This window comes from Cebidichthys violaceus, unplaced genomic scaffold (assembly GCF_023349555.1).
Source record: "Cebidichthys violaceus isolate CVI_PGR_0920_01 unplaced genomic scaffold, fCebVio1.0.p SCAF_88, whole genome shotgun sequence".
In the NCBI taxonomy this organism is placed as follows: Eukaryota; Metazoa; Chordata; class Actinopteri; order Perciformes; family Stichaeidae; genus Cebidichthys; species Cebidichthys violaceus.
In genome coordinates this window covers 525,150-547,500 of record NW_027176973.1, presented here as the reverse complement: position 1 = coordinate 547,500, position 22,351 = coordinate 525,150, and the positions used below count along the sequence as shown (strand labels likewise).

Here is a 22,351-nt window from a genome sequence, read left to right as displayed (position 1 = left end):
GTACATTTCCAGTACTGGGTTCAGGATGGAGGTCCGTGACACTACCTGCTGGTCCTGGATGGTACTGCTCTTGAAAGCCTTCCGCATGTTTATATCCTGCAGAGAAACTACACCACAAACAGTACTATCACTACACGGTAGAACTAGTAGTAGTACTAGTAGTAGTAGTTTTATAAATCTATTTTAAACGTGTTACATTTACCTCAAGTTTGCATCGTGTTTGGTCGTAATATCAAACAACATTTACTGTGAATAGTTTGTATATATATATACTCTGATATGACACATATACTCTGATATGACATATACACTCTGATACTCTGTCTTGGACAGAAGGTGAAGGAACAGTCGAGCGCAGGTGAGCATGGTGACCTCGTGGTAGACGAGGATCTTTGGATCCCGTCACCAGACCACAACCTCCAGGGTGGACTGTGGAGGGTTAGAGTCTGAGGACACGGTGGATCACTCCAGAGAAGGAATCAAAGTTCTTGTTGGTCATGACTGAGGATAAAGTAGATGTCAGTGGGTAAGGGGAGCTGAACCTGAGGGAGAACGTGGATGGTTGTTTGTATGAGGCCACATTGATGATGATGACGATGGTGATGTGTCTGCTCTTCATCATTCACCTTCCTCCACCGTGGAGTCCAGCTGTGTGACCTTCACAGCCAGCAGGTCCACTCTCTCCTGCAGGCCGTTCATCCTCAGGTAGAAGGCGTTGGCCTCGGTGAACAGCTCCGTGAAGATGTCCTCAGCATGGCGGCCTGCAGGTCACAGAGCTCAGGTTACCACCCACAGGGACACTCATAGCGGCAGAGTTACATTAGTAACCACCACTCACTGAGTCCTCCCAGCTGTTTGATGACAGCAGCTAAAGTGCTGTTGGTGACGCACTCCAGCTCACTGATGACTCCGTCAGGTAGAGCACCGCGGCACAGATACCGGGGCTCTATGATCCGCTTCACCAACGGCATGGTCCACCTGGAGACACAGAGAGGATATACTATACATTATATATACTATATACAGTATACTATACACTATATATACACTATACACTATATATACTATACACTATATATACACTATACACTATATATATACTATACACTATATATACTATACACTATATACACTATATATATACTATACACTATATATACTATATACAGTATACTATACACTATATATATACTATACACTATATATATATACTATACACTATATATACACTATACACTATATATATTATACACTATATATACACTATACACTATATATACTATACACTATATATACTATATACAGTATACTATACACTATATATATACTATACACTATATATACACTATACACTATATATACTATACACTATATATACTGTACACTATATATACACTATATATATACTATACACTATATATATATATACTATACACTATATATACTATATACAGTATACTATACACTATATATATACTATACACTATATATACACTATACACTATATACTATACACTATATATACTATACACTATATATACACTATATATATACTATACACTATATATACTATACACTATATATACTATACACTATACACTATATATACACTATACACTATATATACTATACACTATATATACACTATACACTATATATATACTATACGCTATATATACTATACACTATATACACTATACACTATATATATACTATACACTATATATACTATACACTATATATACTATACACTATATATACACTATACACTATATATACTATACACTATATATACTATACACTATATACACTATACACTATATATATACTATACACTATATATACTATACACTATATATACTATACACTATATATACACTATACACTATATATACTATACACTATATATACTATACACTATATACACTATACACTATATATACACTATACACTATATATACTATACACTATATATACACTATACACTATATATATACTATACGCTATATATACTATACACTATATACACTATACACTATATATATACTATACACTATATATACTATACACTATATATACTATACACTATATATACACTATACACTATATATACTATACACTATATATACTATACACTATATACACTATACACTATATATATACTATACACTATATATACTATACACTATATATACACTACACACTATATATATATTATACACTATATATACTATACACTATATATACACTATACACTATATATACTATACACTATATATACACTATACACTATATATACTATACACTATATATATACTATACACTATATATACACTATACACTATATATACACTATACACTATATATACTATACACTATATATACTATACACTAGGGGTTTAACGGTTCACAGAATTCACGGTTCGGTACGTTTTCAATACGGCAGAAAACTATAAATGCCAGAGAAATGTTCTTGATTTTAAAATATATTTATTCATTAAAACTTCATAACATCATGAAGTTGTTTGTGGACTTTGAAGAATGATGGAACTATACCTGAGTGACTCATGTTCTGAGGTGTCTTCTTAACAGCGTGTAAAATAAAAACAGTTTCTAAATGTAGCATTATTTGTTGTAGTTATACACAAATACAAACAAAAGAAACAACCTGAAGACCAGGGTCTGCGTATCTCTTCTCCGGGTCATTCCTGATGGCTGCTCTGACATCCCTCACTGCTGGGCTGTCATCGTCAGACACTACGTAGTTTTCAGGATCATCACGTCCATAGGGGGACTCTAGCCAGTCTCAGGTCGTTTTCAGTCGAAGTCTCAATGTCTCTAACGGTTTTTTTCACAGCTTTGTTTTCATTGCAGAGTACACTGCAGTCTGCTGCTCAAGATATCTTTCAACCATATCATGGCTGGAATTCCATCTAGTTTGTACATCTCGGATGAGTTTGTGTGCAGGAAGCTGCAGCGTGCCGCAGAGGTCACAAAGCCGCCGTTCTTTGATAGGAGGCCAGAGATCTGCTGCACTGCCGTTGCTTTGTGAGATGCTGGATTAATGACCTGGGCAAAGCATCCCGTTTGTGGTCCTAGTCCAGCAGCTCCAACAGCATGAACTGTATTAATGCTGTTTGTCAGCAGTCACAGGAATAGTTACATTAGCTCGCTCCGACTTCCACTGCTTCTGTCATCTCGTGGGCCAAATCTTCGCTGGTGTGACTCTCGAGGGGGCGTGTCTGCAGAGCGTGGCTCTTCATCTCCATTCAGCGGTGACGTAATGTGCCGTTAGTCAGGTAGCTTTGTGTAGCCCTCGACGTCCAGGTATCCGTTGTCAGAGCGACAGCGGGCGCTTCAGACATTTGATTCTCCACTCGTGCTTTTGTTTTCTTGTACAAACCGGGAATTACGGTTTGGCTGAAATGGGCTCGTGAAGGAATTGTGTAACGGGGCTCAATAACATTCAGCATGTTCATAAAGCCTGCGTCTTCCACTCCAGACTAGGGTCTCGTGTCCGCGGCCATACATTACATACTTCAGCCCCGTTCGACTGCTGCGGGAGGGTTGGAGCTTTAGTCCCGCCCACTGCCACACAGGGGAGATGTCGGCGTAAATGAGTTATCACGTTTGAGCTATTCCCACTGATGTAACCTACACTCGTGTAACAAATGCCACATACGTTGTTTTTTTATCGACCACTCTCTCGTCATCGCCCTCATAGTTCACAGAGAAACAAAGTGGCTCTGAACACCAGACCCGCAGGCCGGTGGAGGATCTCTATCTGGTCTGGTCTGGTCTGGTCTTAACCCCATTACCAGCCAGCTGAGTGTAGCGTGCCTGACTGGAGTAGAACGGGTTTCTGGCGTGGTGGGCGTGTCAGGCAGCACGTGGTCTGTGAGAGAACATTATATTTCCCACAATTTAAGCTTCTGCCTTTTCCAAATGCACTAGAATTATTCAAACCTACTGTTTGGTTCATAATGTCTACCGAACCGTGAGCCCAGTACCGAACGGGTCAATAGGAATACATGTATCGTTACACCCCTACTATATATACTATATATACTATACTACTATATTACACTACTGAACTATATATACTACACTATACCATATATACTATACTACTATATTACACTACTGAACTATATATACTACACTATACTATATATACTATACTACTATATTACACTACTGAACTATATATACTACACTATACCATATATACTATACTACTATATTACACTACTGAACTATATATACTACACTATACTATATATACTATACTACTATATTACACTACTAAACTATATATACTACACTATACCATATATACTATACTATATATACTATACTACTATATTACACTACTAAACTATATATACTACACTATACTATATATACTATACTATATATACTATACTGCTGTATTACATTACTATACTATATGTACTATACTGCTGTATTATAATGTACTACTGGAGGCATCGCCATGGTAACACATCACACAGAGCTACCCACAGGAGTGGTTAGTGTTGCTAGGAAACACGTGTAATCAGATTACTGTGATCACATGATGAGTTTGGTCCTCACAGCTGATGAAAGGAAACCATGTTATTTTTATTATTATTAACACATTATTATTGTATAATAATACTGATAGTGTGATCATAATTATTATTAAACTAATATTAATTATTCTATAATAATAATAATAATAATAATAATGCTTCTTCTTCACTGAAGTGAGAAACAAAGTCACACAAATAACATCAATAATAAAGTAGAAGAAGAAGAATATTAAATAAAATAAGAGGCAAATAATAAAGTAGAATAATAATACAAAAGTAATGAGATAAAATACTGACGTAAAATAATTAGGAACTACAAGAATAAAATAAAATAAAATAAAATAATAAGATCAATTATAAGGTACTATAAGAAGAAGAAAATAATAAAATAATAAGATAAAACAGTGACACACAAAACACTGGTTGGATTACGTCATGTAGTCATTTCAGCACCTGTGATGGAGCGGTGTGTGTGTGTGTGTGTGTGTGTGTGTGTGTGTGTGTGTGTGTGTGTCTGTGTGGCCTGTTCAGCTGATCAATCGATCCGCGTCCGTTTCGGGTCTGACCGCTGGTGACGTCATCGCCGGGACCGGTTTGACTGACAGGTCTCTGATCGTCGCTAAACAGCCGATAGAACTCATCGATCAACGGACGGGACTCACCGCTGAGGAGGCTCCGCTCCGGGATCCGGTTCGTCCTCTTCCTCGGGTCCTCTGGACCGGGTCTGGATGCTGAGGAGGATCTGACGCTCCTTCTGACGCCTCGATCCTCGGAGCCGCTCGGCTCCTGTCGGACAACTTCGGGCCGGTTCGTGACGAACGGATCGATCCACGTGGTGAGCTCAGCGTGAAAAAGCTCTTATTGTGAAAGGGGACGAAGTCTTTCTGATGGAGGCTAACATGCTAACATGCGAACACCAACATTACGTCATATCATTATTACGTCATTATATGAACAATGAAGAGGAGGAGGAAAAGGAGGAGGAGGAAGAGGAGGAGGGGAAGAGGAGGAGGAAGAGGAAGAGGAGGAGGAGGAAAAGGAGGAGGAAGAGGAGGAGGAAGAGGAAGAGGAGGAGGAGGAAAAGGAGGAGGAGGAAAAGGAAGAGGAGGAGGAGGAGGAAAAGGAGGAGGAAGAGGAGGAGGAAGAGGAAAAGGAGGAGGAGGAAAAGGAAGAGGAGGAGGAAGAGGAAGAGGAGGAGGAGGAAAAGGAGGAGGAAGAGGAGGAGGAAGAGGAGGAGGAGGAAAAGGAGGAGGAAGAGGAGGAGGAGGAAGAGGAGACACTGCTGCTAGAGGAGGAGGAGGAAGAGGAGGAGGAGGAGGAGGAGACACTGCTGCTAGAGGACGAGGAGGAAGAGGAGGAAGATGAGGAGGAGGAGGAGGAAGAGGAAGAGGAAGAGGAGGAACAAAAAGAGGGGGAAGAGGAGGAGGAGGAAGAGGAGAAGGAGGAGGAAGAGGAGGAGCAAAAAGAGGAGGAAGAGGAGCAGGAGGAGGAGAAGGAGGAGGAGGAGGAAGATGAGGAGGAAAAGGAGGAGCAAGAGGAGGAGGAGGAGGAAGAGGAGGAAGATGATGAGGAGGAGGAGGAGGAGGAGGAGGAGGAGGAAGAGGAGGAACAAAAAGAGGGGGAGGGGGAAGAGGAGGAGGAGGAAGAGGAGAAGGAGTAGGAAGACGAGGAGGAGGAAGAGGAGGAAGAGGAAGAGGAGGAGGAGGAGGAAGAGGAGGTGGAGGATGAGACACTGCTGCTGGAGGAGGAGGAGGAGGAGGAGGAGGAGAAGGAGACGCTGCTGCTGCTGGGAGCTGAGCTCTCCTCCTCCCTCCAGAGCTCCGGATCTGGGTCTGTTCACGGTGGACCGGTCTCTGCTGGAGTCTGAGCTGAAGGAGTTTCTGGTGAAGCTGCAGGATTTCATCTGGTTTCACCAGAATCTGACCCGGCGGTGCCGATTTATTATTATTATTGATCTTAAATACAAACATGTTCACGTGGTTACACCTCAATTCAACAAGTCTAACGATCAGACTTCAAGTCTTCAATCAGTAAAACAATCAATCAGATCTGTCAACAGTCATAAATATATCTATATATACATATATATATATGTATATGTATATAAACACGCCTCAGAGTCTGTCACATTCAAACTCAGGGCCGGTCTCAGAGGGGCGGGGCATGTCGATGTGAAACACTTCCTTGTTGACGGGCGGCGGCGTGCAGGGCGGGCTCCTCATGCCGGGGTCTGGTCCGTGGTGTGGTCCGTGGTGTGGTCCGTGGTGTGGTCCGTGGTCTGGTCCGTGGGTCATCGGGTGAGGCAGGTACCCGGGCGAGTACTTCTTCTCCGTCCGGTTCAGGGGGATTCTGAGGCGCCCCTGGGCGTCGGCCTTGGGCTTGAACCGCTTCAGCTTGACGTCGTCTCTGGCGTCCCGGGTGCAGGGCAGCAGGACGGCCACGTCTTTACGAAACTTGGAGCTGAGTCCGAAGTAGATGAGAGGGTTGTAGAAACTGGCGGACTTGGCAAAGAGGCGGGTGAAGATGCTGGTGAGGTTGGGCACGTGGAACCCCCAGGCGGACCACATGGACACCACGGCGTACGGAGACCACGCCAGGATGAAGGCTGTGCAGATCACTATGGAAACCTGGAGGAACAAATAACAAAGATCCATGTCAGTGACCAGAAGTCCAGAGTCTGGGTTACGTAGCGTTATTGTGTAGCTTAGCCTAAATTATATCCAATACATCAATACTGATCAGTGATCTGTGACTGTTGTGTGGGAAACATCATCAATGTCAATACTCAGACTCACGAGGACTCAGGCTCATGAGACTCAGACACATGAGACTCAGACACATGAGACTCAGATTCATGAAGACTCAGACACATGAGACTCAGACACATGAGACTCAGACTCATGAAGACTCAGACTCATGAAGACTCAGACTCATGAGACTCAGGCCCATGAAACTCAGACACATGAGACTCAGACACATGAGACTCAGACTCATGAAGACTCAGACTCATGAGGACTCAGACTCATGAGGACTCAAACTCATGAGACTCAGACTCATGAAAACTCAGACTCATGAAGACTCAGACTCGTGAGGACTCACTATGGTGACGTCTCTGACTCATGAGAACTCAGACTCACAACGACTCAGACTCATGAAGACTCAGACTAATGAGACTCAGACTCATGAAGACTCAGACTCATGTAGACTCCGACTCATGAGGACACAGACTCATGAGGACTCCGACTCATGAGGACACAGATTTATGAGGACTCAGACTCATGAAGACTCAGACTCATGTAGACTACGACTCATGAGGACACAGACTCATGAGGACTCCGACTCATGAGGACTCCGACTCATGAGGACTCAGACTCATGAGGACTCACGATGGTGACGTCCCTCTCGATCCTCCTCTGGCGGTCGCTCAGATCTCCCTCCGCTGACAGAGCGTTGCCCCTCTTCACCGTGTTGATGATGGACACGTAGCAGAAGAGCATGACGAGCACCGGGACAAAGAAGCAGAAGATGAAGATGGAGATGATGTAGGACCTGTAGGCGCTGGAGTAGTTGGCCTTGGCCCAGTCGATCTCACAGGTTCCATACCCACGATCTGTGGGGGGGCACAGAGGAGTCAGGGGGTCAGAGGTCAGAGGTAAGAGGGTTGAGTTGGATCAGGATCTTTGTACCTTTGTAGCTCCCCCAGCCGAGCAGCGGCGCTCCGGACCAGAATCCAGCTGTGATCCAGATGAGCAGCAGACTGATGGACACGCTGATCCTGTTGATGTGACGAGCTGTAACACAACAAACACACATTCTCTGGCTCATAAAGATAATCTTCTTCTGGGTTTAATGAACTTAAAACTAAGATCAAAGCTGGACTCTGAACCTCTGTTGGGGTGACAGCCTTTGATGTAGCGAGTGATGCTGATCACCGTCAGTGTGTTGATGCTGCTCAGACCGAACACCAGTGTGAAGAAACCGTCCACCTGGAGGAGAACACAGGATGGGTGAGTCTCAGGTGAGTCTGAGGTGAGTCTGAGGTGAGTCTCAGGTGAGTCTCAGGTGAGTCTGAGGTGAGTCTCAGGTTAGTCTGAGGTGAGTCTCAGGTTAGTCTCAGGTGAGTCTCAGGTGAGTCTCAGGTGAGTCTCAGGTTAGTCTCAGGTGAGTCTCAGGTGAGTCTGAGGTGAGTCTGAGGTGAGTCTCAGGTGAGTCTCAGGTGAGTCTGAGGTGAGTCTCAGGTTAGTCTCAGATGAGTCTCAGTTGAGTCTGAGGTGAGTCTCAGGTGAGTCTGAGGTGAGTCTGACGTTAGTCTCAGGTGAGTCTCAGGTGAGTCTGAGGTGAGTCTGAGGTGAGTCTCAGGTGAGTCTGAGGTGAGTCTGACGTTAGTCTCAGGTGAGTCTCAGGTGAGTCTGAGGTGAGTCTGAGGTGAGTCTCAGGTGAGTCTCAGGTGAGTCTGAGGTGAGTCTCAGGTGAGTCTCAGGTTAGTCTGAGGTGAGTCTCAGGTGAGTCTGAGGTGAGCCTCAGGTTAGTCTCAGGTGAGTCTCAGTTGAGTCTGAGGTGAGTCTGAGGTGAGTCTGAGGTGAGTCTGAGGTTAGTCTGAGGTGAGTCTGAGGTTAGTCTCAGTTTAGTCTCAGGTGAGTCTCAGTTGAGTCTGAGGTGAGTCTCAGGTGAGTCTCAGTTGAGTCTGAGGTTAGTCTGAGGTGAGTCTCAGGTTAGCCTCAGGTGAATCTCAGGGGAGTCTTAGTTGAGTCTGAGGTGAGTCTGAGGGGAGTCTCAGGTATCTGGTACCTGGCAGGTCCAGATGGAGGAGATGAGGTAGTCGCTGCCCTGGAAAACGTTGAAGATCTCGATGATGCCTCTGGAGTATCCGAACACGGAGATGCTGGCATCGGAGACGGCGAGGTTAAAGGTCAGGTAGTCTGTGGGCTGCAGAGCGTTTCTCTGTCTGTAGAGAACGAAGAGGACGATGGTGTTTCCAAACCAGGACAACCAACCTGAAGACACCACAGAGACACACGGTGAGGACACACACTCACACACACACACACACACACACACACACACACACACACACACACACACACACACAAAACTACACACACCTACTGTGTGTCCCTGTATATCTGTGTGTGTGTGTGTGTGTGTGTGTGTGTATATATATGTGTATACAGACCCAGCAGCAGCAGGTACACCCCTATGATGGTCTCTCCCTGGTCAGACAGAGGGGGGTCCCGCCCCCCCCCCTGCAGCAGGCTGTTGTTCCTCCAGTGGGCGGAGCCTCCGTCTGCAGAGCTGAAGGACATGTTGCTGCTGAGAGACTGAGCAGCTCTGTGAGGAACAACAGGAAGTCTCTCTGCTCATAATCTCAGGTAAATATAGACCAGAGCTCAGCAGCAGGTGGACCGGATCCAGACCAGAGGAGGGACCAGGTCTGAGGTCTGAGGTCAGAGCGGTGGAAACACAACAGCTCTCTGATTGGCTGATTAATCCGTGATGTCATCAACACTGTCTGACTGTTGTTGACCTGATTCAAGTACCACAATGAAGTACAAGTACACATACTCTAATGCAGTATTTCCATGTTACACAACTAGCACTGTTACTATACAACTACATATATACATATATATATGTTTCATATATATATATATATATATAAAACATATATACATATATATGTTATATATATATATATAAATACATATATATGTTATATATATATAAATACATATATATGTTCTATATATATAACATATATATATATATAAATACATATATACATATATATATGTATATGTTATATATATAACATATATATGTATATATGTATTTATATATATATATATAACATATATATATAACATATATATATACATATATACATATATATGTTATATATATATAATATATATATAAATACATATATACGTATATACATACGGGGTGACTGTGGCTAAGTGGAGAGCAGGGCCGCCTTTCAGTCAGAGGGTTGGCGGTTCGATCATGTCAATGTGTCCTTGAGTAAGACACTTAACCCCAAAAATTGCTCCCATAGCTGCTCTGTGTGTAGATAGATCTGAATTGTAAGTCGCTTTGGATAAAAGCGTCTGTTAAATGACTGTAATGTAATGTAATGTACATATATATGTAATGTAATGTACATATATATGTGTGTATATATACATACATATATATATATATATACATACATATATATATATATATATACATATATATGTGTGTGTGTGTATATATATATATATATATTTTCTGCTTCTGTGGATCTTTAATCTAAATTAAACACTATTTATTTATTATATTGTTTATTATTATTTAAATGTATTTCTTGTTTGTTATTGTTTTATTGACTGTATTCTACTTTTTACTACTCAGACACGTTTTATCGTTTTACATCGTGTTTGTAGTTTTTCAGTCTGTAGTTCTTTGACCATATAAGGAGCGGCAGCGACGTAACAGGAAACGTGCTTCTTTATTTGGACTGAAAGCAGTTCCCCTGCGTGTCCTTATGAACGTGTTGCTATTTTGGTATCACTGCGCACTACCTCCTTAACGTCACAGCTCTTCGATAACACGTCATGATTAAAACGTTCAGGGGACATTTCTGATGACGTAACCTGTGTGATATTCTTTTTTAGAGCAGGAGAGAGAATATAGTGCGTACAATATGGAGAACTACATACCACCGCGGAGGGATATCAGCAGGCGCAGCTCGTGTGTCAGAGGTCCGGCCCTCACTAATCACTGTACTAAAAACACTACTTTGTAACTTTGAGCACCGAGTCCGTTGAAACCGGATCACGGTTTATTCTAAAATATTCCCCCGCGGCTTCCTCCGGTGTCCCTCCGCTGTTCGGCCGGATCTCTCCGGTGATTTCACGTAAGTTTGATGGACAGTGAGCGCTAACTGATGCTAACCTAGTTAGCTTAGCTTAGCTAGCCGTGCAGCTCGTCCGGAATGTAACAGAGTTAAACACTTTATTATTTATTATTTCCGATTTGTAATATTTTAATTTTGTTTTTGTCATTTAACGATCCTGTTGAGTTATGTGTGCATTTTTATCTTAATGAGTTATTTTTATTTAGCGTTACTTTATTTATTTATTAATGTTTCCGGCGGAAATGACGTCTCATCTCTTCTGAAACCTCCTGATCTTCCGTAGTTCCGTTTTCTCCTCACAGTGTTTTGTGTTGTTGAAAGGGAGCAGAAGTGCAGAGGGTTATAGATATAAAGGAACATATTAAAATATATAAAGGGTATGTATAAAGTTAATATATATATATATATATATATATATATGTATATATATATATATATATATATGTATATATATATGTATATATATATATATATATATATATATGTATATATATATGTATATATATATGTATATATATATATGTATATATATATATGTATATATATATGTATATATATATATGTATATATATATGTATATATATATATATATATATATATATGTATATGTATATGTATATATATATATATATATATATATATATATATATATATATATATATATATATATATATATAAAAGTTAATTTATGTGTGTGTTGTATTGTCTTCTGCAGCAAATAAATGCTGGAAAAAGCATCCTCTGAGTCGTCTCCTTCAATGCCCCCTATATCCAAGTTACCCTTACACCATTAGTTTAGTTAGTTTAGTTCACCAGCTTCGGTCCACCGGGAGGCGGAGGGGTTTAGGCCCGGAGCAGTGGGGGGGGATGGGAACTAGAACCGGAACCGAGCTCACCACGGCCGGACTAGTACTGAACACCGACAGAGATCAGTTCGAGGACGTTACCGAGGTGTTGTACAGCGGCTCCGACCAGGACTCTGACTCCGGGGATGACGAGGACACGTGCGTGGACAGGAGAGGCGTGAAGCGGGAGAGGAGCGAGCGGGAGGTCGGACATCAGTCCACCTCCTCCGGTCACGGCGGGCTCAGTCCCGGGGCGCCGGGAGCCAAACCCGGCAAGAAAACCCGAGGACGAGTGAAGATCAAGATGGAGTTCATAGACAACAAACTGAGGCGCTACACGACGTTCAGCAAGAGGAAGACCGGCATCATGAAGAAGGCGTACGAGTTGTCCACGCTGACCGGTACTCAGGTGTTGCTGCTGGTCGCCAGTGAGACGGGTCACGTGTACACCTTCGCCACCAGGAAGCTGCAGCCGATGATCACCTCAGAGACCGGTAAGGCTCTGATCCAGACCTGCCTCAACTCTCCAGACTCTCCTCCGCGCTCCGACCCGACGTCCGACCAGAGGATGAGCGCCACGGGCTTCGAGGAGACCGACCTCACGTACCAGGTGACCGAGGCCGAGGGGGGCCCCGAGGCCATCAAGGTAAGGTTCCTTTAGAGACGGTGATGATGTAATGTCTCCTTTAAAGGGTTCTGTTAGAACGGACCGGTGTTCCTATAGAAGGTTCTGTTAGAAGTTACCTTTGAATCAGTGTCCACTGTGCAAAACATAAATAAAAAATAATACGTCCACACACACGTTCACTACGTCCACAAACACGTTCACCACGTCCACACACACTACGTCCACACACACACACGTTCACCACGTCCACACACACGTTCACCACGTCCACACACACTACGTCCACACACACGTTCACCACGTCCACACACACTACGTCCACACACACGTTCACCACGTCCACAAACACGTTCACTACCTCCACACATGTTCACCACGTTCACACACACACGTTCACCACGTCCACACACACGTTCACCACGTCCACTACGTCCACACACACGTTCACACACACACGTTCACCACGTCCACACACACGTTCACCATGTCCACACACACGTTCACCACGTCCACTACGTCCACACACACATTCACCACGTTCACTACGTCCACACACACATTCACCACGTCTACACACGTTCACCACGTCCACACACACGTTCACCACGTCCACACACACGTTCACCACGTTCACTACGTCCACACACACGCGTTCACTACGTCCACACACACGTTCACCACGTCCACACACACGTTCACCACGTCCACACACACGTTCACTACGTCCACACATGTTCACCACGTCCACACACACGTTCACCACGTCCACACACACGTTCACTACGTCCACACGTTCACCACGTTCACTACGTCCACACACACGTTCACCACGTCCACACACACGTTCACTACGTCCACACTGAGCGTCTTCGCTACGGCCGAGTTTTAGAGCACCGAAAACGGAGGAGTTTGAAAACGATGACGTAGATGCCCACATCACTCCTTGATTGGTTGTTAGCAGTTTCGACGTGTACTTCCCTGATTGGTCACGCCCCTATCACGTGACCCTTTCTTCGGAAGATCACAAACAACAACAGTTTGATTACCGATTTTGTTTAACTAATCAACCAATCTACTTTCTGTTTACACCGGCTCCGTCACGCCCAGTGTACGTGAAGAGTCACGTGGTGATTGTTTTCAGGCGTGTTGGTCTGGACGGAGATCGTTGTTAATAAATCGTATCGGTGTGGATGTAGACTCAGGGAAGAAGAGCCGCATGCGGCTCTGGAGCCGCAGGTTGCCGAACTCTGCTTTAGAAGGTTCCGGTAGAACGTACCAGACTGCGGGTTCTGTTGGATTTTCCCATTCACTTCAATGCAATTAGAGAGTTTGATTACAGCGGTTGATGCTGATTGGCTGCTGAGTCTCAGGTGTTTCCAGGTGTGTGTTCGGCCCCGCCCCCTCCTGTCTGTCTCTTCCTGTAGGATGTGATCAAACCAGCGTTCACATCCTCTTCCTCCTCGTCCACCGTGTCCATGCAGGTGCAGACCGGCGCCCCCTCCTGGCAGCCCCCCCCCTCCACCAACGGGACGGTGCTGAAGACGTCGGCCGGGGTCATGCTACCTGGAGGCTTCACCTTGATGTCAGGTAGGTGTGGGCGGAGCTTCCTGTCATCTGCTTCTTCTTCTGTGATGTTCTCACTAGTCTCAGACCTCCCAGCTGCTCTGACCTGTCTCTGCACCCCCCCCCTCTCACCTGTCCACAGGTGCCTCGCTGCCCCCCGGCACACACACCATCCCCCTCAGCCAGCTGCAGGGCCAGCCTCTGAGCATCCAGGTTCAGAGCTCCACCAATCAGAGCAGCTCAGACATCCACTCCACAGGTAAGACCATTGGCCCCGCCTCCTCCACATCAGCAGTCTCTGCTTATGTCCCGCACTGAGCTCACGTTGGTTATAATTTAAAATGGTAATATACTTTTATTGTGAAGGTGGTTTTAATCAAAAATGGTAATATGCCTTTATTTTGAAGGTCTCTGTTTCTCTGCAGCCAGTCTTCCTGCCCCCGTGATGTCGTCCTCTTCGTCCTCTTCATCAGTGGCAGGTCACATGATGTACCCTGGCGGTCACACAGTGATGTACGCGACACCGACATCATCACTGAGTGACGGCGGACTCACCGTCCTCAACACTTTCCCCCCGACAAGCCAGTCACATGACCCAGGTACCATTACTGTTGTTATTATTCAATTATAGTAGTATAGACCTGAACCAGCCCTAACTATAAACCTGAACCAGCCCTAACTATAGACCTGAACCAGCCCTAACTATAGACCTGAACCAGCCCTAACTATAGACCTGAACCGGCCCTAACTATAGACCTGAACCAGCCCTAACTATAAACCTGAACCAGCCCTAACTATAGACCTGAACCAGCCCTAACTATAAACCTGAACCTGCCCTAACTATAGACCTGAACCGGCCCTAACTATAAACCTGAACCGGCCCTAACTATAAACCTGAACCGGCCCTAACTATAAACCTGAACCGGCCCTAACTATAAACCTGAACCGGCCCTAACTATAGACCTGAACCTGCCCTAACTATAGACCTGAACCTGCCCTAACTATAGACCTGAACCGGCCCTAACTATAAACCTGAACCGGTCCTAACTATAAACCTGAACCGGCCCTAACTATAAACCTGATTCATGTCTTTCAGGTTCTCTTCCTCAGGTCTTTTTCACCTCCCTTCCTCCGGTTACTGCTCAGATCCCCGTCTCGGCAGTCCAGCTTCACCCGGTACGACCTCATTGAGTACTAATACTAGTACTAATACTATGTATGACCACCGTGCTGCTTTGTTGATGCTCCGTATGATGTCATGTGTTGTGTCATATCTGATGTGATGATGTCATCCTGTCATGTGTTGATGCTGCTCTTTGACTTGTTGTTGGTCTCACTGTGAAACAGTTTGTCAATGTGACTTCTGCTTAAATAAGAGTAGAGATACTACTGATACTAGTACTGATAGTACGTAGTACTGATGCTACTGATACAGATACTTTAGATAGATACGTGTACTTTGTCATGTACTTGTCTTGTGTACTTTGTCCAGATGGTGATCAGTCAGCAGAGCAGCAGTAACCTGACGGAGTTGCAGCTCGTCAGTCTGGACGTCCACCAATCAAAGGACGACTGACTGTCACATGACTGTCTCTCTTCCTGTTTCCTGTTGATTGGACGCTTCACACAGGAAGTGACGGAGACATCTGAGATTTCCACAATAAAGTGTCAGAGTATTTTGAGAAGAACAAACATTCAAACTCTTCTCAAATATTTAGCTGTTATTTAGTGATGATGTCATCATGGACACACTCACCTCTGTGTTCACGATGACATCATCTCCCTGTTCTCTCTGTCACAGTATGACATCATCATTTTAAAACAGGAAGTTCAGTCAAAACGCTTCACATCATGTTGACTTCAGCTTCCTGCTGCACCAGGTTCAGGATTAAATGTGAGCAGGTTTAACATGGACCTCGTCAGAATTGCAGGACCCCGTCAGACTTGCAGGACCCCGTCAGACCTGCAGGACCTCGTCAGACCTGCAGGACCTCGTCAGACCTACAGGACCTAGTCAGACCTACCGGACCTCGTCAGACCTACAGGACCTTGTCAGGACCTCGTCAGACCTGCAGGACCTCGTCAGGACTTGTTTTGTAGCCTTAGTTCAGTCCTCAGCTGTCTGACCTCGTGTTTATTTATTCATGCAGCTGTGATGTCATCAGTTGAAGAAATCTATCGATCAATAATACAAATAAAATAAAGTATTTTATACACTGAGTCTGGTGAGCAGGTCTAATATAAGAATACTAGATTACTCTGAATATAAGAATACTAGATTACTCTGAATATAAGAATACTTGATTACTCTGAATATAAGAATACTTGATTACTCTGAATATAAGAATACTTGATTACTCTGAATATAAGAATACTAGATTACTCTGAATGTAAGAATACTAGATTACTCTGAATGTAAGAATACTAGATTACTCTGAATAAAATAATACTAGATTACTCTGTACCTTTAAATAAAACCTCAGGTGCAGAGACACTCCTGACCTCTAGGTGGCGGTGTTCTCCCTCGAGCTGTTTTCCCTGAAACAGGAAGTAAAGACTGCGTCGCTTACACTCTTACGTCATCAGCGCGACACGTGCCGCGCTCTTTTCTTCCCCGTGTATTAGCAGTTAGCAGCGCAGCTTCAGCGGAGAACGAGTTTTAACGGAATAATACAGATATCTCAGAGTAAAGATGGCCGCTACCGGACTACAGGCCAGGAAGAGGATCATGCGGGACGAGGACATGACCAAGGTGGAGTTCGAGACCAGCGAGGAGGTGGACGTCACCCCCACCTTCGACACCATGGGCCTCCGGGAGGACCTGCTCCGCGGCATCTACGCTTACGGTAGGCCGGGGATCTATTCGGGCCTCCTGGAGGAGAGGGTTAGCTCAGGATGCTAAAGCTAACTATTTATCTCCGCGATGTTTCTAAAGAGTCTTAATTAAACGTAATAGAAGTTAATTATACTTATATTCTACTATATATCCTTAGTTTACCGCAGGCTCCAGCTGTGTAGTGTTTACTTTAGACTGCTTTCAGGGATTTTATAGTTAAACTGTTAGCTTCGGTTAGCATTAGCTTTCATGTTAAGTTTACGTCCCGCAGTAGTAGTAGTAGTAGTAGTCCTGGTTTATTCGTGTGAACCAGGTCCCTCTGCCGGTCTCTGAGTCCAGATGTTGTTACCAGAGGTTTCATGTTTTGTGTTTCAGGTTTTGAGAAGCCGTCAGCGATCCAGCAGAGAGCCATCAAACAGATCATCAAGGGCCGCGACGTCATTGCCCAGTAAGACCTGGACCTGTAGGGACTTACAGGGATCTGTGGGGGTCTGTAGGGACTTGTGGGGTCAGGAGGGACTTGTGGGGGTCTGTAGGGATCCCCCAGTGACTGACAATGTTGTTTAGGTGTTCTCTAACGGTTGGTCTCTGATCTATTCAGGTCTCAGTCGGGAACAGGAAAGACAGCCACCTTCTGTGTGTCCGTGCTGCAGTGTCTGGACATCCAGGTCAGGGTTCAGGTTCAAGTTTGTCTTTGGGTCCATACTGAGGATTATATATAATATGTGTATATTGATGTTTCTGTTTGACGCTGCAGGTGAGGGAGACCCAGGCTCTGATCCTCGCTCCGACAAGAGAGCTGGCCGGACAGATTCAGAAGGTAGCCCTGCCCACACCGTCACACCCAGCCAATCATCTGTGAGCACTGGGCTGTCCTTGGTTTCTGATTGGCTCTGTCTCTCTCTCTGCGGTGTTGTGTTCAGGTGCTGCTGGCTCTGGGAGACTACATGAACGTCCAGTGTCACGCCTGTATCGGAGGGACCAACGTGGGCGAGGACATCAGGAAGCTGGACTACGGTCAGCACGTGGTGTCGGGGACGCCCGGACGGGTGTTTGGTGAGTCTCGCACTGAGACCTGCTGGTCTAGGATGGTTTGACTGAACTGCTTTGTCTTTCAAATCCACTGGATCTTCACTTGGATCAATGTCAGAAAAAATGGTCTATGTCTGTGGTCCCTGTCTGTCTGTGGTCCCTGTCCAGCCTCTTGTCTGTAGCTAGATCCCCGGCCTCTGATTGGTCAGCCTCTGACTGAGTCGACCAATAGGAAGCTGAGGTTTGTTTGTTTTCTACAGATATGATTCGTCGCAGGAGTCTGAGGACCAGAGCCATCAAGATGCTGGTTCTGGATGAAGCCGATGAGATGCTGAACAAAGGTGAGACTAAGCATGTGTGTGAAGCTGTGATGTCATGATGACGTTATGATGGCGATGACGTGGGTTAACCGTTGGCCCTGTGTTCAGGCTTTAAGGAGCAGATCTACGACGTGTACCGTTACCTTCCTCCGGCCACTCAGGTGGTTCTGATCAGCGCTACGCTGCCTCACGAGATCCTGGAGATGACCAACAAGTTCATGACCGACCCGATCCGCATCCTGGTGAAACGGTGAGTCAGGAGCCACTGTGATCTACATCATATAATACATATATATTATATTAAATATTCTATATTATATATATATATATATATATATATATATATATATATATATATATATATATATATATATATATATATATATACACACACATTTATACCGTGTCTCCGTAGTGACGAGCTGACTCTGGAGGGGATCAAACAGTTCTTCGTCGCCGTGGAGAGAGAGGAGTGGAAGTTCGACACTCTGTGTGATCTCTACGACACGCTGACCATCACTCAGGCCGTCATCTTCTGTAACACCAAGAGGAAGGTCTGTCACCGCAGCTCACGTCACTGCAGCAAAGCCTTCTGGGAAGTGGAGTCTTCATCTCTCCATGTGTGTTTCAGGTGGACTGGCTCACGGAGAAGATGAGGGAGGCCAACTTCACTGTGTCCTCAATGCACGGAGACATGCCTCAGAAGGAGAGGGAGTCCATCATGAAGGAGTTCAGATCAGGAGCCAGGTAAGACCAGGACCTAGTCTAGACCAGGGCCCAGTATAAGAGAGACATGCCTCAGAAAGAGAGGGAGTCCATCATGAAGGAGTTCAGATGAGGGCCTAGTCTAGATCAGGACCTAGTCTAGACCAGGACCTAGAGTCTAGTCGAAGACCAGGGCCCAGAGTCTAAGACCAGGACTAAAATGTGTTTCTAAAGAGCTTTTCACGAGCAGATTTACAAACATAAATAACACAACGTGACCTGATGAGGGCCAAACGTTTACATTAAGACACAACGGCACAAGACATGAGTTTTAGACAAACTCCAGTCTGAGCCGGTGTCTTGAGCTGATTCTGGAACGAATTCACAGAATCAGCAAAGCGTCGGGGGGGCGGGCAGATCATTCCACAGCTGTGGTGCTACTGTGAGGGACAGAAGAAGAGTGCGGTAGAGTGAGGAAGAGTGAAGAAGAAGAGTGAGGTAGAGTGAAGAAGTAGAGTGAAGAAGAAGAGTGAAGAAGAGTGAGGTAGAGTGAAGAAGTAGAGTGAAGAAGAAGAAGAAGAAGAGTGAGGTAGACTGAAGTAGAAGAGTGAGGTAGAGTGAAGAAGTAGAGTGAGGTAGAGTGAAGAAGTAGAGTGAGGTAGGGTGAGGTAGTTCAGTCACACATGCAGCACAGTGTTTTACGGTGGATCCTAAAGGCTGCAGGGAGCCGTGGAGAGACCTCAGGATGGGGGATGTGAGTAGTCTGGAGGCAGCGGTCTGGATTAAACGGCTGAGAGCAGAAACACTGAGAGTTACTGTAGTCGATACTAAAGAGATGAAGTGTTTGATCATCTAGTCCAGCTGTTGATCCTACAGATCACTTTGTTTGTTGAAGAAACAGAACTAGACAGCTGCTTAACATGGGGGTCAAATGACAGTGATTGGTCAAATATTAGCCCTAGAAGACTAGACCAGGACCCAGTAGTGTATTGATATTCATTGATTCATTGATCTGTTTCAGTCGCGTATTGATCTCTACGGACGTCTGGGCTCGAGGTTTAGACGTTCCTCAAGTTTCTCTCATCATCAACTACGACCTGCCCAACAACAGAGAGCTCTACATCCACAGGTACGTATCACTGAGCAGAAAGTAGTCCCACGTAGAGCTCTACATCCATCACTGTGTGATAGGTGAGGCGTTGGGGGCAGGGCCTTATCCCATTGTGTGTTTATAACATGTCTGACCTCCTTCAGGATTGGTCGGTCCGGTCGTTACGGTCGTAAGGGCGTGGCCATCAACTTCGTGAAGAACGACGACATCCGGATCCTGCGTGACATTGAGCAGTATTACTCCACCCAGATCGACGAGATGCCCATGAACGGTACGACCAATCACAGCGAGCCGTGTGTTTTATGACTCAATGGATCCGAATAATTAATACCCGTTAACCCCTGTTGATACGCTAACGTGTGTTTTCTTCTCTGCAGTGGCCGATCTGATCTAAACATGGATGTCTCTTCAGAAGCCCCGCCCCTTTTACTTCCTGTTATCGCCTGCATTTGTTTTTTTATTTCTCGTTAGTTTTAGAGTATATTTCTGAATTTCACTGTTGAGGTGAAAACAACTGTAAGACAGATTTGTTTTTGTAAATAAAGTTGTTTTGATTTCACTCAAATGTTTGAAAGTTGTTATTTAGTCAAACTTCTCCTGTGTAGTATAGTAAGTCATAGTATAGTAAGTCATAGTATATAGTATAGTAAGTCATAGTATAGTAAGTCATAGTATAGTAAGTCATAGTATATAGTATAGTAAGTCATATTATAGTAAGTCATAGTATAGTAAGTCATAGTATAGTAAGTCATATTATAGTAAGTCATATTATAGTAAGTCATATTATACTAAGTCATAGTATATAGTAAGTCATATTATAGTAAGTCATAGTATAGTAAGTCATATTATAGTAAGTCATATTATAGTAAGTCATAGTGTAGTAAGTCATAGTGTAGTAAGTCATAGTATAGTAAGTCATATTATAGTAAGTCATAGTATAGTAAGTCATATTATAGTAAGTCATAGTATAGTAAGTCATAGAGTATAGTAAGTCATATTATAGTAAGTCATAGTATAGTAAGTCATAGTATATAGTAAGTCATATTATAGTAAGTCATATAGTAAGTCATATTATAGTAAGTCATAGTATAGTAAGTCATATTATAATAAGTCATATTATAGTAAGTCATATAGTAAGTCATATTATAGTAAGTCATAGTATAGTAAGTCATATTATAGTAAGTCATATTATAGTAAGTCATAGTATAGTAAGTCATATATTAAGTCATATTATAGTAAGTCATATTAAAGTAAGTCATTATAGTAAGTCATAGTATGGTAAGTCATATTATAGTAAGTCATATTATAGTAAGTCATATTATAGTAAGTCATAGTATAGTAAGTCATAGAGTATAGTAAGTCATATTATAGTAAGTCATAGAGTATAGTAAGTCATAGTATAGCAAGTCATATTATAGTAAGTCATAGTATAGTAAGTCATAGAGTATAGTAAGTCATATTATATTAAGTCATAGTATATAGTAAGTCATATTATAGTAAGTCATATTATAGTAAGTCATTATAGTAAGTCATAGTATAGTAAGTCATAGTATAGTAAGTCATTATAGTAAGTCATAGTATAGTAAGTCATAGTATATAGTAAGTCATATTATAGTAAGTCATATTATAGTAAGTCATAGTATAGTAAGTCATAGTATAGTAAGTCATATTATAGTAAGTCATATTATAGTAAGTCATATTATAGTGAGTCATAGTATAGTGAGTCATATTATAGTGAGTCATATTATAGTAAGTCATAGTATAGTAAGTCATAGTATATAGTAAGTCATATTATAGTAAGTCATATAGTAAGTCATATTATAGTAAGTCATAGTATAG

The 22,351-nt window shown here is 43.5% G+C and overlaps 4 protein-coding genes across 5 annotated transcripts in view; 2 read left to right on the top strand and 2 right to left on the bottom strand.

Moving 5' to 3' along the window:
* LOC137866690 (actin-binding protein WASF3-like) overlaps positions 1 to 5,378 on the bottom strand; it is an 8,825-nt gene extending 3,447 nt beyond the window's left edge. The window contains exons 1-4 of the mRNA XM_068702744.1: positions 5,237 to 5,378; positions 839 to 978; positions 627 to 761; positions 1 to 107 (exon numbers count right to left, since the gene is read on the bottom strand). The exon at positions 1 to 107 is cut by the window's left edge and continues 47 nt beyond it. Coding sequence (XP_068558845.1) covers positions 1 to 107; positions 627 to 761; positions 839 to 971 — 375 coding nt within the window. The 5' untranslated portion in view covers positions 972 to 978; positions 5,237 to 5,378. The remainder of the gene's footprint in view (positions 108 to 626; positions 762 to 838; positions 979 to 5,236) is intronic.
* A 1,172-nt stretch (positions 5,379 to 6,550) lies between these two features.
* LOC137866687 (opsin-5-like) lies at positions 6,551 to 9,877 on the bottom strand. The gene is made up of 6 exons (XM_068702740.1): positions 9,748 to 9,877; positions 9,363 to 9,568; positions 8,461 to 8,560; positions 8,261 to 8,365; positions 7,961 to 8,184; positions 6,551 to 7,201 (listed from the first exon to the last, which is right to left on the bottom strand). The coding sequence occupies exons 1-6, from the start codon at positions 9,875 to 9,877 to the stop codon at positions 6,689 to 6,691; spliced, it is 1,278 nt and encodes a 425-aa protein (XP_068558841.1). The 3' UTR covers positions 6,551 to 6,688.
* A 1,269-nt stretch (positions 9,878 to 11,146) lies between these two features.
* On the top strand, positions 11,147 to 16,728 carry LOC137866670 (serum response factor-like). Of its 2 annotated transcripts, none has more exons than XM_068702721.1 (7): positions 11,147 to 11,472; positions 12,188 to 12,963; positions 14,427 to 14,532; positions 14,651 to 14,767; positions 14,934 to 15,107; positions 15,605 to 15,684; positions 16,001 to 16,728. In XM_068702721.1, the coding sequence occupies exons 2-7, from the start codon at positions 12,340 to 12,342 to the stop codon at positions 16,082 to 16,084; spliced, it is 1,185 nt and encodes a 394-aa protein (XP_068558822.1). In that variant the 5' UTR covers positions 11,147 to 11,472; positions 12,188 to 12,339; the 3' UTR covers positions 16,085 to 16,728. The 2 variants fall into 2 exon arrangements, with proteins under 2 accessions (XP_068558822.1, XP_068558821.1); XM_068702720.1 differs by having other exon boundaries at positions 14,916 to 15,107.
* A 368-nt stretch (positions 16,729 to 17,096) lies between these two features.
* Positions 17,097 to 21,071, top strand: eif4a3 (eukaryotic translation initiation factor 4A3). The gene is made up of 12 exons (XM_068702719.1): positions 17,097 to 17,354; positions 17,720 to 17,792; positions 17,946 to 18,012; positions 18,102 to 18,164; positions 18,268 to 18,400; positions 18,637 to 18,717; positions 18,805 to 18,946; positions 19,112 to 19,250; positions 19,328 to 19,443; positions 20,423 to 20,530; positions 20,656 to 20,783; positions 20,890 to 21,071. Exons 1-12 carry the CDS (start codon positions 17,201 to 17,203, stop codon positions 20,904 to 20,906), a joined length of 1,221 nt encoding a protein of 406 aa, XP_068558820.1. The 5' UTR covers positions 17,097 to 17,200; the 3' UTR covers positions 20,907 to 21,071.
* Positions 21,072 to 22,351: the final 1,280 nt, after the last annotated feature.

Bases quoted from the DNA above. Each gene is read 5' to 3' on its own strand.
- eif4a3 (XM_068702719.1), top strand. From the start codon at position 17,201: ATGGCCGCTACCGGACTACAGGCCAGGAAGAGGATCATGCGGGACGAG. The intron at 17,355-17,719 runs GTAGGCCGGGGA...TTTGTGTTTCAG, and splicing joins CCGCGGCATCTACGCTTACG to GTTTTGAGAAGCCGTCAGCG. The intron at 18,401-18,636 runs GTGAGTCTCGCA...TGTTTTCTACAG, and splicing joins GACGCCCGGACGGGTGTTTG to ATATGATTCGTCGCAGGAGT.
- LOC137866670 (XM_068702720.1), top strand. From the start codon at position 12,340: ATGGGAACTAGAACCGGAACCGAGCTCACCACGGCCGGACTAGTACTG. The intron at 12,964-14,426 runs GTAAGGTTCCTT...GTGTCCATGCAG, and splicing joins GGGGCCCCGAGGCCATCAAG to GTGCAGACCGGCGCCCCCTC. The intron at 15,685-16,000 runs GTACGACCTCAT...TACTTTGTCCAG, and splicing joins CGGCAGTCCAGCTTCACCCG to ATGGTGATCAGTCAGCAGAG.
- LOC137866687 (XM_068702740.1), bottom strand. From the start codon at position 9,877: ATGTCCTTCAGCTCTGCAGACGGAGGCTCCGCCCACTGGAGGAACAAC. The intron at 9,569-9,747 runs GTCTGTATACAC...TGGTGTCTTCAG, and splicing joins GGTGTACCTGCTGCTGCTGG to GTTGGTTGTCCTGGTTTGGA. The intron at 8,185-8,260 runs GTACAAAGATCC...GCCCCCCCACAG, and splicing joins CGGCTGGGGGAGCTACAAAG to ATCGTGGGTATGGAACCTGT.